Raw genomic sequence first — 13822 nt, forward strand, 5'->3', positions numbered from 1 at the left:
AGTAGGCTGTCCTCGTGTCCCCCCTGGAGCGGCCGAAGTGCCCGAGCTCCCCGAGATAATCTTAAACCTTCCGACACCGAAATCCCCGAACCTCCCACCTCTCTCTGCCTTCAATGCTCTGGGGTCACACGAAGAAGTGTCCATGAGGCCTGTTCCACGTGGAGATGTCTGCATATTCCCCAGATGAAGCTGGGGGTGGCGACAGGCACGAACGGCCCGTAAAGAGGCAGCGAGACGCGGTGGGACAAGCATCTGGTGTAAGTCAGGGGCAGGGCGATGCCAGGTGGTGACTGACTCGTCGAGCAGAGGCGACAAGCAGCGTGCCAAACGTGCCGGCTGCGCAAGGTGAAATGTGACAAGAAGAGGCCGCAGTGCGCGCTGTGTGAGGCCAGCAACACCTCCTGCGAGTATCTCGACGATGGGAGTGAGAAGATCACGTCGGTCAAGTCAAGCCCGTTTCTTCGCCTTCCTTCACTGACGCTGCCATGCCAGACTGGAGACGGCGACGAGTACAATCCTCAAGAGACTGGACGCTCTTCATCAGGAGCTCAGCGCTGTCAAGGGCCAACAGTCCCAACCGTTACACGTCCCGGCACCAGCGCCCCAGCCCTCGCCGACCCAGTTTGAGCCATCGCGAGACTTTCTGCGCATCCCGCCACACTGTGCCAGCGCGGACAGCATCTTGCAGTGGCCCGTCTTCAACGGAGCCTATCCGCCCAACGCCCTCATCAGTGAGCTCTTTACGCAGAACCAGAATGGCGACCTCATCACGCCGCCCACAGCCCTCGTGCCGTTTGATGAGGAGCAGATCCCCCTGCTGATCGACCGCTTCCTCGTCAATGTCTACACCAAGAACCCAATCCTCGACGTGGAAGACCTTCTCAAGAGTGCCAGACGCTGCGCGGAGAACGGCGTGGGCTGGGACGGAGCGAGCTGCCTCGTTCTCATGGCGTGTGCCCTGGGCGCCGTCGCCAGGCCGTTTGGAAGCACAGTCCAGTCCGAGTCGTCGGCCACGCTGTACGCAAAGGAGCTGCAGCAGGGCGACTCGTACTTCACACTGGCGTGCCGCAGGCTCGGGTCTCTGCGGTACTCCATCCTCGGCGCGCAGTGCTATTTCTTCGCCGGCGTGTACCTGATGTATACCCTGCGCGTCCTGCACAGCTACCACTACTTCCTCCAGGCGTCGACGTACACGCAGTTCTACCTCCGCACGTCGCATGGGTTGTCCGACACGTTTGCCGAGGTCATCACGAGCACGGGCGGCCGGCGGATTGAGCAGTCGCTGTACTGGTCCTGCTTCAAGTCCGAGTGCGAGTTTCGCGTCGAGCTCCCCCTCCCGCAGAGCGATATCTCCCTTGGCGAGTACCCGCAGCTCTTCCCCAGCCCGCCGGCCGGGTCGATCAATGAGGAGGAGAGTTGGTACTACTACCTGACCGAGATTGCCCTTAGACGTATCGGCAACCGCATCATCAACACGTTCTTCGACAGGCGGAACTGGCACGATATCCGACCGCTGTTTGGCATCGCGCGCGAGTTTGAGAGGCAAGTCAGCTCCTGGGAGGCTAACCTGCCCCCCGCCATGCAGCAGTACGAGACCAACAGCATGATCCGCGCACCGTACGACGCCGGGGGCCACGTGTCGCGCGAGCTCAGCTGGGCCATTGACAACCGTCTGCTAGAGATGCAGACCTGGCTGTACCAGCCCTTCCTATGGTATCTGGTCCACGTGGGCGTTGAGCGGGGCGTGGACAAAGACCTCGATTCCCTGATCCAATCGGGCATCGATTGCTCCCTCAAGACCATTGACGTCCGTGCGCGCGGCCATCGACACCACGGGCTCTGGTATGACCTGCGCAGCATCATGTCTGCCTCGCTCACCCTGGTGGCCATCATCAAGACGGGCAACACATCCTGGATCCAGGGGGGTCTAGAGGCCGTGCAGCCACGCATCCACCACGTCGTGCAGCAATTCAAGTTTTGGCAAGCTGAGGCACCAGACCTGCACAGATACATCACTACGCTCGAAGAGCTCTCTCATTATGTACGCATTTAGATATCTACCCTGCGTGTAGCTCACAGCAGCTGAATGTTCATGCAGTTGGCGTAAAAGGTGACGGTAGCCGCCCAGTCGGTGAAGAGACCTTCGATACCGATTTCCTTGTGGAGCAGGTCGAGGAGGGTGTACATGTCGCCATCGTTGTCGACCGCGTCGTTAAAGTACATGTAGTAGTAGTCGTTGTTCTCCTTCACGTCGTACAGGGGCCCGCTGCGCTCGAGACTCCAGGGTAGAATGCGGAGGCCGAGCTCCATGGCCTTCTTGGCGTACTCCGAGGGGACCATCTTGCCGTCCTTGGCGGCGACGAGGTAGGGAATGGGCGGCGAGATCCACTGGACACCGTCGGCCTTGTAGTTCGTGAGGTTGGCGACAGCGTTAGGGAAGGTCTCTGCCGTCTCGCCGTACGAGTCGAGGAAGAGGGCGTTTTGCGCGTACTCGGGCTCGTGCTTGAGCCAGTAGAGCATGTCGTCGTAGAGGAACGACTGCAGGAAGACGTCGCTGGGTGGCACGCCGCTGTCGCGGTACTGGTCGACGAGCTGCTGGGCAAACTTCTCCTGGGTGTAGTTGCCCTTGAAGGGCATGGGAACCTCGGGCGTCTTCAACTCAGGGGTGTGCAGCAGGCCCAGCGAGAGGGTGAGGTCAATGTGGTCCTGGAGGGACAGGACGGTAGCGCAGCTGGCATACAGGTCGGTCCTCCAGTGGGGAGTGGAGGGGTGGAATTCCTCCACGGTGGTGGCATTGGGGTTCTGGCCTTCCATCTCGGCGCAAAGCGTCTTGAACTCGGCCAGCGTGATGTCGGATGTGCAGCACTTGGCCGAGGCAGGCTTGCCGTCCTTGGCGGGCGTGAAGGGCTCGGAGCACTTCTTGGCCAGCTCGGGGCGCATCAGGATGTCGGTGGTATATTGCAGGTCGCACTGCGAGTGGCGGCACACGAGCTCCAGGTCAGAGGTGAAGGACGTGTCGCACTCGAGGATACCGGCGCCCATTCGCGCGCCAGCCATGTCGTTCTGCAGCGAGTGCTCTGGCATCTGGAGGGTGGCACCGCCGCGGTGGCCGACAGTCCAGGTCGAGGCTCTCCAGGGCGTGGTGCCCTCCAGACACTGCTTGAGCTCCTCCTTGAGCGGCCCCTCGTCCATATCGTCGACAAGGTAACCGGGACGGGGACCGAGGTCGATGCGCTCAATGGGCTTGGGCAGCTCGGGGGTCTCAGGGCATGGCTTGGCTGAGGCCACGGCCGCGAGGGCCAGTGCAGACGCGGACGAGAACTTCATGATGCTGGCTGAGCGATTGGCAGATGCGAAAGCCCCTTGAGCGGAAGAAAAACGACAAGGAGAGTCGAGGGGATATCGCGCCTTTTATGACGAAGACGCAGCGCCGCCCTGCTAGCCTTGCCGCACGCCGTCGACCAGGATCGTTGATTGCAGAAGTACCTGCCAAGATGGAGTGAGGATGACGCACGGAATGGGCCTAGCTATCCCGGCAATTGGTGGTTGATAGCGTGTCCTGCTACGGACTACCGTCAATTAACTCTTTTCTTTAAGTTCTGCCGTGCCATTGTCGACGACGCCCTTTCGGCCCAATTAAGCTTTTCGCAACATTGCTGTATCGTTGGAGCTGTGCAATTATGATCAACATGAGTCTTTTCCACCGACTGATAGCTCCAGCCGCAGTTGATCGGCTGTTGCCCGTCCGCGACTCGTCTGCACGTGGGATCATGTCGATCCCAATCCTCCGCATCGTGCGCCAATAAGCATAAGTGATTCGTTCGGTAGTGGTGGGGATCCCGGTTCCCAGCCACCCCCCTCCAGTTTCCTGGAGTCAGCCATTTATTTTTCTGGTCCTTCTGTTTGGCTTCGGCCACTAGGCGAAGTTTGTTTCTTGAACAATCACATCGCACAACTCGGACATGTGCACTGCTCTATTTCCGAGCGTGCATTGGGCCAGTAGAACCCTTCGTGGAAACTCTGTTGATCCTTGCTTCGGCTCTCAGAATCCTGCTTCGAGGGTGAATGGTAGCTGCAGCAGCGGCTCGTCGGCAAGCTGCGCTCTTTACTGATCAGGCTACCACCCATCCTTCACAGTTCCTCCTTTTCCTCACACTCTAACCCCTCAACTGTCGCTGTGAGATGGCTCCATGCCGGGGCGTCTTCGCCCAGCCCCCAAGCGAAGACCCCTCCGAGCTCCATCCCATGGACGAGCTCGTACATCTTTTGAGCAATGGACTTGGGAGTGTCAAACGTCCACCACAGCAGCTCCTTTTCGTCCCAGTACCCATAGCTGCCGTCCTCGGTGTAGATGCCGTCTGCTTGCGCACGTGCGAAGGAGTCGACAACGTCCTCAGGGACTTCATCGTGCCAACTGAAGCCTCCTGTCCTGCCTAGATCCGCGCCCGTCTTTGGGTCCTCGAGCAAGAGTGTCGGGCAGCCGATGGGGTCCTCGGGCGAGCACTCGTCCGTGGTGTAGAACCACTTGACGTAGTAGCCCAAGCCCAAGTTGAGCATCTCGGCGGGTGCGCCGCGGTCCATGTATCGCTGGATGGAGTCGCGCGACTGCTGGATGCCCGAGTGGTGGTTGGTGGTGTTGTAACGGCGTGTCATGAGATCATATGTCATCACGTTGATGAAGTCGACTTCCTGGATGATGCGGGGGACGGTCTTGTGCGTATAGGCAATGAGGTCGACTTCTTGACCAGGCGTCGCAACGGTGAGGAGCTTATTCTTGCCCAGTGTTCTGCGCAGCTGCTGCAGGAGCTTCACAAAAGCTTCGATTTCCCAAACGCGCTCCGAGTTGTGGACTTCTTTGTAGTCGTCGCGGTTGCCACCCGGATACTCCCAGTCAATGTCGATGCCGTCGGCGCCCGTCCTGTCGACCATGACCTTGACCTGCTCAGCCCACTTCTTCCTCGACTCGCGCGTGCGTGCAGCAACCTGCCACCCGTCGTTATCGCCCCAGCCACCGATGGCAACGGTGACCTTGGTGTCCGACTCAAAATGGGTTCGCACCTCCTCGACAGGCATGAACAAAGGGTACTCCTCTGGCGGTTCCTCGGGTAGGAACACATCAGAGCGTAGGAAGGCCATGATGACGTGGGTGATGGAAGAGGCGAGGTTCTTGGGAGGAAACACAACATGCTGACTACCTCTTTGTCAGTAGGTCCAGGACCTGCGCAAGACTTACTGACCCCGTCAGGTACATGACACACTTGGTGCCATTGGCCGCGGCGCCCACCAGGCTCACCGCTATAGACAACGTGCCCAACAATGTTGCGATCTTCATGTTGCCGGTGCGCTTGAAGGAGGCAAGTCCTCAGCGAGGCCAAGTGATGCGGGGTCGCGGTCTTGTTGATGGTAAGCTCAGCATGATCGTTGATCGTCGGCGCGGCGCGTTGCTCCTTCCTCTCTTGAGACTTTGTGAAGCCACGGCACGTGACAGGCCGAAAATGCAACGTTCACCTCAACAAGTTTTGCCTCACTCAGAGTTGTGCCGGGCTTAGGTGAATGGTGACTGAATAGCATTGATACGGTCAAGCAGAGGTGCGGTGTGCAGGAGTACCTTATTGATCTGTCTCCATGCGTACGGCGTAGCTCGGTGAAGGAAGGTCCACGGTTCACCTACCGCAAAAGGCAATTCCAAGTTGACGTCCAATGCTCCCGGGTAGTTCATTCCTCCCCGTGACGACCCCCTTCGCATGGCGTTGGATCGCGAATCCAATCCTTACATCATTCAACCCTCGCTTCCCGGCACGTAGCACAATGTCGCTCGCCCCCCGAGCATTGAGCTTCGATCGCTGAGGGTATGGAGGGCATGACACATACCTTTTCTTCGACGACAAAGACGCCCAGGAAGACGTGCCTGCCGTGTCGACAGCGCAAGGTTGGCGACGACGTCCTCCTACGCCTGAGCTTGGCTAATCCACGATCTTCCAGGTTCGGTGCATCTCCAACACACCAGGCGTACCACCATGCGACAACTGCGTTCGCCTCAAGTTCGACTGCCAGTACCAACATCAGCCCGCGCGCCATGATGGAGCTATCAACACCCCACGATTAGAGCCGCGCCGGGTGAGCAAGGCGTGCACGCGGTGCCGAGAGCACAAGATCCGGTGTACCGGGCAGAGACCATGTGCAACATGTCTGAGGAAGTCTACTCTGTGCGAATACGCAGGCGCGCCGTCGAGAAGAGAAGCATCACAACCCGCGGAGGCCACCGTGGCGACCGACGATGCCGAGTCCATGTCGCCGCCGAGCTCCATTCCATCACTGATCGACGCATTCTTTCAACACGTCTACCCTCTCCCATCATACGCGTTCTTGCATCCGCCGACAATTTTGCGGAAGCTCGCAGACGACTCTATCGACAGAAGTCTTGTCATAGCCATTGCCGCGGTGTCTAGCGTGCGTGCTCCAGGCATCCAACGATCTCCCAGTCTCGAATCCGCGTGGGTACAGGAAGCTGAAACGCTGATATGGCAGCATCTCGAATCTCCCTCAATCGCACGCCTTCAAGCCATGTTGTTGGTCATCTTATATCGAGCCGAAACTGGGCAGCTGAGGAGGGCATTCATGCTTGCTTCGCTGGCTGGACGTGCGGCCACTGCTTTGCGCTTGAACTACGAGCGACCCGACTCCTCGGCAACCTCACTTGAGGTCAGAAGACGGCTGATGTGGTCACTGAAGCTCGTCGAGCGTTATTTCTCGGTTGGATTACCTGAGTTCGAGCTCTGCCCCGTGGAAAACATTTACATTCAACTGCCTTGCGTCGAGTATCAGTTCAGTTCCGACGGCGGGGATTGGAGGACCCTAGACGACCAGGGATCATACCACATCAGCGTCAAGCTGGAGATGTTTCGGCGTGATGTGATGAAGCTAAATCGGTCATTGGCGCTCTGTGATCAGCCGTTCCCCAGCCTGCCCAAGATGATGAATGATTTTCAGCAACATCTAGACCGGATTGGGATGCTGCTGCCGGACGGCGTTGAACCGACGCAAGAGCAGTTGGAACGTTGGATCACTAGCCAATGGCTGCCGAGGTACCTCATCATGAGGCTGTCGTTTCACCAGATTCACATTGATCTCTACCGACTGGTTCTGCGCAAATTTCGAGACGCTGCACCACGCGTGGTCTTGGACGCTCTTGAGGTCGACTTTCTCGATCGCGCCGAAGCCATGTGCATACACCATGCCAAAATGTCGGTTCACACGATTGCCACCATGAACTCCACATTGGTGGAGGAGCCGACGCGATTACTCGAGTTTGACACGGCTATTTGCGCTTACACCGCATCACGGATGCTCCTCTTCACGGCGCGCTTTGGACAAACGAGCGAACGACCGACTGAAGAGTTTGCGCTTAGTAGAGCCAATATGTGCTTGGCAGTGGTGCAGCGATTCTTCCCACGCTCCATGCTTGTCAGGCCCATCATCGACGAGCTGCGCAGACTGATTGGTGTTTTCTCGTCGCATGAGCAAGCCCCTAGTCGCTTTTCTTCACCGAAGCTCTCCGGGGCTGCGCAAGAGAGAGACCTCACTACACAGCTTTCCTCGGCAGCGCGCATACGCCAGCGTCTGGCCATACACAGCCTTCTTCGCCAGGCAAATTTTGTTGATGAGGAGGACGAGCAGACGGATAGCCGCTCAGCACAACGAATCCAGCCAAATACAACGACGGTCGAAACTAGCCCCTGTTCGCAGTCGACGAGCCAAGCGGCAGTTGCTGATACCCCAATGACCGATGATTCTCCGGAAACCCAAGGCGAGAATCAACCTTGGGCACAGTGGTTGTTTGAGGGGCAAGCACCCGAGAACGACATGCAGCCTGTGAACCTGAACCAACGCAGTTTTGTCTTTCCCTGGCTAACGCGAGAGGAATCGAACCTGGCATCTCATAGCCTCTCTCGATAAGCTGGCGAGGACTGCCTGAGGGTTCAGTAGAAGGGGAAATGGCGAGGCTGTAAGCATCAGCAATGAGTGGTGGTTCCGTGTAGCGGTTGCGAAAGGTACAAAGCATGCATAAGCCATTGATACATGAGAGATCGGCCGATAATCCGCCGTCTTCCCGTCAAAGCCGAAAGCTGATACTTGAAGTTTTTGAACCATGAGGCGATCATCACGGTCTGTGCCACGGGATTCCACATTGCCGGTGCACCGCGCCACATTGGTGTTGTGATCACACTGCCGAAATGGCGCGTTGACGTCCTCCGCTCCTAGCTCGGTCAGAAGACGCCATGATGCCATTGACTTTGGTGGTTTCGCGCCAAGGAAGAGCTAAGGCGCGGGAGCCGGCACTCGATCTGTGAATCAAAGTGCTAAACACGTAACCCAAAAAAAAAAAAAAACATGTGCCCGAATCTCACGATAGTATGCAAAAGCTGGTATCCCGAGCGTGGTTGATGAACAGCAACCTGGGCCTGGCCTACTCGTTGATCGTCTTGACACTCATTGGCACAGTCTTGGATCTCGGCGGGTCAAGAGCTCCATGTGGCGCAGGGAGCCCAAGCCACGATGAGGGCGACAGGGGTCAATGGCCGGATTCAGCGACGATGCGTACGCGTTGCACCTTGACAGCGAATGAGAAGTCGCGAGAATGCCAAGCAGCATGAGGTCATGGGTCGAGCTAACGTCATGCTGGGCTGCAAATCAGTGAGTCGAAGGAGCGAGCCGAACGAAAACTAAAAGCACAATGCCAGCTGAGGGCTGTTCGCAAGCTTTAATCCGATCGACGTCCACTTCCTCCCCTTCATCTCGAATCGCTCAAGAACATCTCTCTTCGCGAACGACACACGATCCGAGCCCAGAAGAATTTGTTTGACGCGCATTCAGCTACTTGTCTCCAACCAACAACTACAGCAGACCACACAACACACCTTTCAGCGCGACAGACGAAAACCGCCATCATGAATCTGGGCAGCTTCGGAAAACTCACGATTGTCTACGCCTTTGCGGCGTTGCTCTTGATCATTGAGCTTGGTCTCACCGGCTATGGTATGTAGGCGACACTGACTCTCACCCCCAAGCATGCTAACAATGCGCCAGTCGTGGGCCAGACTGATAGCCACTGGTGGGGTGGTTCGCCCTCGCAGTTTGCTTTCATGCTCTTCACCACCGTTTGGTCCATCCTCATTCTCATCTACATTGCCATCACGCCTGTTGTGGCTCCCTCGCTCTATATCCCCGTCGCAGCCCTGGCCCTGCTCGCTCTCACGGCCCTTTTCTGGTTCGCCGGCAGCATTGCCATGGCTGTCCTCGTGGGCATCCCCGACTGCAACGGCAACAACTTCTGCCAGAGTGCGCAGGCCGGCGTCGTCTTTGGCTTCTTCAACTGGGTCGTGTTCACGGGTCTGGCCATCTGGGAGGGCATGGGCTTCGCGCGCGGCCGTGGCACCTCGACCGCCAAGCCCACGCCGTACGCTGGCGCTTGATTGATACACCAGACAAACAGCTACGAACGAAGACGACAGGCGAACACGAACATGATGGCACATGAGCGAACGGAATATGTTGCCTGGGGCGGGAGAGGCGATACTGATACCCGGTGATGGCGCATGATATGGACGGAACATGTTTTACTTTTGTACGTAACTAATACCTTTGTAATTGATCCACGAGATTCATGATTATCCCAATCATATTGGAGAGGGTATTCGCACACGGTGGCACATTCCCCTCCCCAAATCTATGTTGGAGTCACAGTTTGGTGTGATGTACGCGCAATAGCCAAGGTTAGGCGTCGTGGCTGTGGCAGTATGTTACGCGATAGTCTTCGTGCAGAGCACCTCGCCAAGCATGGGTCGGCCACGAAACCTGGTGGGTATTGTACGAATACGTACCGAGCTTTCGCCTACTTCTGGGCAGCGGGCGACGACATTCGCATATCCCCAGGGACTAAAGCGGTGGCTGCTTGGTTTAAGCTGTGCATGAGGACCTCAAGCGATGCAGTCTACCTCTACTCCGTACTTCGTTTCGCTCTGCTTGAAGCGCCACATGGAGCCACCAATCGCGAGTGAATGGGGACACCTCAGTAGCACTGGCGGATGCACAGCTGTCGTCGGTGGCGCATGGGGGATGACTTGTCTCGGCCAATCCATCATGAACCAGGAAGGGTCACGCTCATCTAGTTCTGGAGGCAGGGCCAGTATTTGACCCGTCTGAACTGAACCACAGTATGTGCAGCAAATGCAATCTGGAAATGAAATGTCTCGGTTCTGGGTGGTTCCAGTCTGCCAAGGTGTCTACTACTCGGCTAGAGTCGCAAAACCGAGAAGCCCACGCAAGAAATTCAGTACGTCGCATAAGCTTATCAGGACCCTTGTCATCTCACATTGCACCCGAGGGTCACTCCGCGGGAAAGTACACATCCTCAGCTTTCATCCGGGACAACGAGCTCGAGGTGTCCAGCAGCAGTCACTGTTGTGAAAGACACCACGTCCAAGCTGAATTTCAGTCAGTTTTGAATCCAGGTTGAGGGTTTGCGCTCCCCTGTTTCCCCAGGACGATCCTCCAGATATCGTGGGCGAAGTGCAGGGTCCTGATTTGACTGATAACGTCCAACTGTGGGGACAGGGGTCCAGGTGGACATGACAAAGTAATTGAGGTCAATCTTTCTGTTATCTCATTTTGACTTACGACGCCCTGCCCTAAACGAGACGAGAAAACGATATCATACCAGGGCACTCCACTGACAGGTGTCACCGTATCATCCGGCCCGTGTGCCCAACGGGGCTTATCACCAGCGACTTGAAGCGACGTCTTATACGTTCCATGCTGCGACCATGCAGTCTGGGAGTCTGGCACTTAAAAGACCATCTCTCATGATGTGACTGCTCACATATCCCCAAGGTGTGCTTTCACGTGTGTCCGAGTCTATGATTGTGATTGGCTCTTGTCGCTGCGATAAGGCCAAAAGCAACGGGATGACAAGCGTCGGGGCATCTGCCAGTTTCAACAGGTCGGTCGCGTCCATGAAGGTAAATCGGGGGGCTCCCCGGCGTGTTCAACGGTCGCCCTGATGGACAAGGAAGAAGGAGTATTGCTGGCGTACCGCACATCGACATCAATAGTTGGGCGGGTCAATGTCAAGCCAGGACCCGCGCATCGCCCCGTTCCGACTGATAGCCACATGGCTTTAGGGAGTCAGTTGTCAGGGTATCCTCCAACCACGATGACTGGCCTAATCGACTTGCACTAGGTACGGAGTAGGCTGTTTCTGTAAGACTCTCGTTGGTCCGGTCACTGATTGATAGCAACGTGCCCGCCATGCCGTGCCGTTGCTGCACCCCCACGAGCACACGGCCCTGATGCCTCTTATCGAACCAGTCACTCTTGTTGACGTGAAATGGCTGCAAAAGCGGCATGAGCGCCATGACGCCTGATCTGGAAGACTCAGCTTTCGAATTGCATGCTTCTTCCATAATTCAAGTGCAAGTGCAAATGCAAAATGTCAGCTCGCAGTGCCTCAGCGAGAAAAAAGTCAACCCAGACGCATTCGCGTCTGCCGCACTTGCCACGCCACCGTACAGACTCTATATACGAAGGCAAGGCTGCTTCGAGTATCAGCTCGGGCAGCGACCCCAGCGAATGCGATCCGAGTGGCATCGAGAGGAGTGGGCTCCGTAGCCTCATCGACAAGCGGAGCGACAATGTGCGGAAAGGGCTGAGCAAGGCCTTCAGCTTTGGCAAAAAGGACGAGGCCACGCTGTCGCCTGTGGAATCAAGATCTTTGCCAGAGTGGCCTTCAGCCAGCTCGCACCCAACCGGCCCATATCCAACTCCATACCCGACTTCACCGCGGACAGAAGAGACCCCTGAGATAAATTGGCCAACGCCGCCGCCATCGACCAAGTTGCCTTCGACCCCACCGCCAGTACTCAAGCGCTTCGCCGGCGGTGGGAGGCCTGCCAAACGATGGAACAAGCTCCGGAAAGACCCCGAGCTGTGGGATCAGAACGGCGATGTCCTCGTCTTCCTCGGGCAGAGTGATGAACCAAGCTTGCGTGTGTCGTCTCAAGTCATCGAGGCCAGTCGAAACAAATACCTGATGATGGAACTTCAGCAAAGCATCGTAGAGGACGACTACGAGGACGGAATCTCGTATGAGCTCTCATTCCCGCCTCCCCCGGGCCTGACGAGGACAGAGAGCTTGAGGCATCAAATGACAACGCGAAACACCTTTGCGTTGATTCACAGGGCAGCTTTGGTCGGCCTTTCGCTTTACCAGGCACTGCAAGACCTAGAAACCCGATTACAGAGAGAGCCCGAGATACTGTCGCAGCTGCTTCACTACATCGTGGCCCGTGGACTGGACGACGTGCGCAACAACCCGGAGGCAGCCGTGTCCATCCTCGCGTGGTCGGATCGACTTTGGGCACAGGGGTGGCGCGAGGCGTTCGTGCACTGTGTTGGAATGCACGACTCGCTAGAAAGCTGCACAGACTGGCCCCATGTTCCCGCCGTGACGAAAGCACTGCTGGGAAAGTCAAATCTGGAGATGTCCCTGTTGATCCAAACAGCGGAGGACCGTCTCGCTGATTTCGGTTTCAGCGACATGATCCCTCTGGACTGTAACAAGTCTGTCCATTCCTCGGCACGGGCATTTCAGCTCTTTCTCCGGAAACAATACGTGGCGGTATACGGAGCATGGCCTCCGGTTCGCGAGGAGGGTTGGCTCACGCGATCGCTTGTCACCACACTCCAACAAGATCTCGGCGCGTTGTACGAGCTGCTGGTCGATCGTGATGTGTCGTGGGATGTATCGGAAGCACGCGCAGGCCGAAAATGGATGATGGCGTCTTGCAGGGATCACTCGTTCGACGCGGACTCTGTCATTCCCATGACAGACATTGTGATTGAGTTCGACAACCGCGCGAGAATTCCTCACATCCCAGGGCCTCATCCCCTCTTACCAGAACATGTACCAGCATCGAGGCAAAGGGACAAACGAGTCGCTTTGGCATATACGGAGAGCGTGAACATGGATGCGCTTGAAAGATGTGCCTCGCCAACCGATCTGCTCACGGCATTCTCACGGTTTGAGAAGGAAGACCTGTCTGTTGACGCGCAGCTCGCTCGTCGCGCTCGTTGGATTGTGCTATACGGGGCTCTGCAGACGCTCGCGGCGATCAGCGTTGATACGCCAGGGCTCAAGTACGGTGCTGGTGTCGACTACCATCTCATTGCGCGTGTCAAAGCGCCTTCGTGGGCGCAGACTTGGCCTTTCAGCGATCCTTCGCATTCCATGTCGTACTGTTTTCTCGCACCTGAGGATGTGGGCCCTCCAGGCATGTCGACGTCCCCTTCTTCGACAAAGTCTTCGGCAAATCATGATTTGCCAATTCGCCAACGAATGGACATGACGACGAGTTTGGGAAGTCTGGGAAGTTTCCTAATGACGGATGAGAAGAAGTCAGTTGGCACTGACGCGGCCCAGACTTTAGTAATAAGGGATTTTGATGAGGAGCCGTGATGACTGTAGTAATCCGTAGCGCAAATACTCCTAATCAAAAAGTTCGACGGCTCATGACCGGGCCTCGTTCAAATAAACAAAACATGGCGTCAAAATCTGCAGATTCGAAGATGTGGCAGAGAAAAATAACAGAGGTCTGATCACCTTGGAGACCATGGTAAAAAGCAAAAACGAAAGGTCACGGTGGGGATCGAACCCACAATCTTTTGATGTACAGGAATCGTAGTCAAACGCCTTGCCATTGGGCCACGCGACCTGATCGATGAAAAGCGACCCGAATTTTGAGGTTATGTACCTGCAAGAAAGCTC

At 56.7% G+C, this 13822-nt stretch overlaps 5 protein-coding genes and 1 non-coding gene across 6 annotated transcripts; 4 read left to right on the forward strand and 2 right to left on the reverse strand.

Annotated features, from left to right (window-relative positions):
• The first annotated feature begins 1 nt into the window (after position 1).
• Positions 2–2371, forward strand: F5Z01DRAFT_195485 (putative Zn(II)2Cys6 transcription factor). Its single transcript, XM_046258037.1, has 4 exons — positions 2–257; positions 307–437; positions 493–2041; positions 2099–2371. The coding sequence occupies exons 1-4, from the start codon at positions 165–167 to the stop codon at positions 2105–2107; spliced, it is 1782 nt and encodes a 593-aa protein (XP_046122311.1). The 5' UTR covers positions 2–164; the 3' UTR covers positions 2108–2371.
• A 1760-nt stretch (positions 2372–4131) lies between these two features.
• Positions 4132–5711, reverse strand: F5Z01DRAFT_689691 (glycoside hydrolase superfamily; the record flags this gene model as incomplete). Its single annotated transcript, XM_046266089.1, has 2 exons — positions 5238–5711; positions 4132–5191 (listed from the first exon to the last, which is right to left on the reverse strand). Exons 1-2 carry the CDS (start codon positions 5330–5332, stop codon positions 4132–4134), a joined length of 1155 nt encoding a protein of 384 aa, XP_046122312.1. The 5' UTR covers positions 5333–5711.
• Positions 5712–6288: 577 nt separating this feature from the next.
• Positions 6289–7956, forward strand: F5Z01DRAFT_679063 (uncharacterized protein; the record flags this gene model as incomplete). The annotated part of the gene is made up of 2 exons (XM_046265493.1): positions 6289–7722; positions 7747–7956. The coding sequence occupies 2 exons, from the start codon at positions 6289–6291 to the stop codon at positions 7954–7956; spliced, it is 1644 nt and encodes a 547-aa protein (XP_046122313.1).
• A 794-nt stretch (positions 7957–8750) lies between these two features.
• Positions 8751–9678, forward strand: F5Z01DRAFT_643147 (membrane-associating domain-containing protein). Its single transcript, XM_046262693.1, has 2 exons — positions 8751–9036; positions 9088–9678. The coding sequence occupies exons 1-2, from the start codon at positions 8949–8951 to the stop codon at positions 9471–9473; spliced, it is 474 nt and encodes a 157-aa protein (XP_046122314.1). The 5' UTR covers positions 8751–8948; the 3' UTR covers positions 9474–9678.
• A 1549-nt stretch (positions 9679–11227) lies between these two features.
• On the forward strand, positions 11228–13703 carry F5Z01DRAFT_195746 (uncharacterized protein). Its single transcript, XM_046258038.1, has 2 exons — positions 11228–11246; positions 11295–13703. The coding sequence occupies exon 2, from the start codon at positions 11489–11491 to the stop codon at positions 13511–13513; it is 2025 nt and encodes a 674-aa protein (XP_046122315.1). The 5' UTR covers positions 11228–11246; positions 11295–11488; the 3' UTR covers positions 13514–13703.
• F5Z01DRAFT_t18 lies at positions 13689–13769 on the reverse strand. Its single transcript has one exon. It is a non-coding gene; the product is annotated as a tRNA-Arg (tRNA).
• Positions 13770–13822: the final 53 nt, after the last annotated feature.

Source organism: Emericellopsis atlantica (assembly GCF_019669845.1).
Source record: "Emericellopsis atlantica unplaced genomic scaffold F5Z01scaffold_2, whole genome shotgun sequence".
In the NCBI taxonomy this organism is placed as follows: Eukaryota; Fungi; Ascomycota; class Sordariomycetes; order Hypocreales; family Bionectriaceae; genus Emericellopsis; species Emericellopsis atlantica.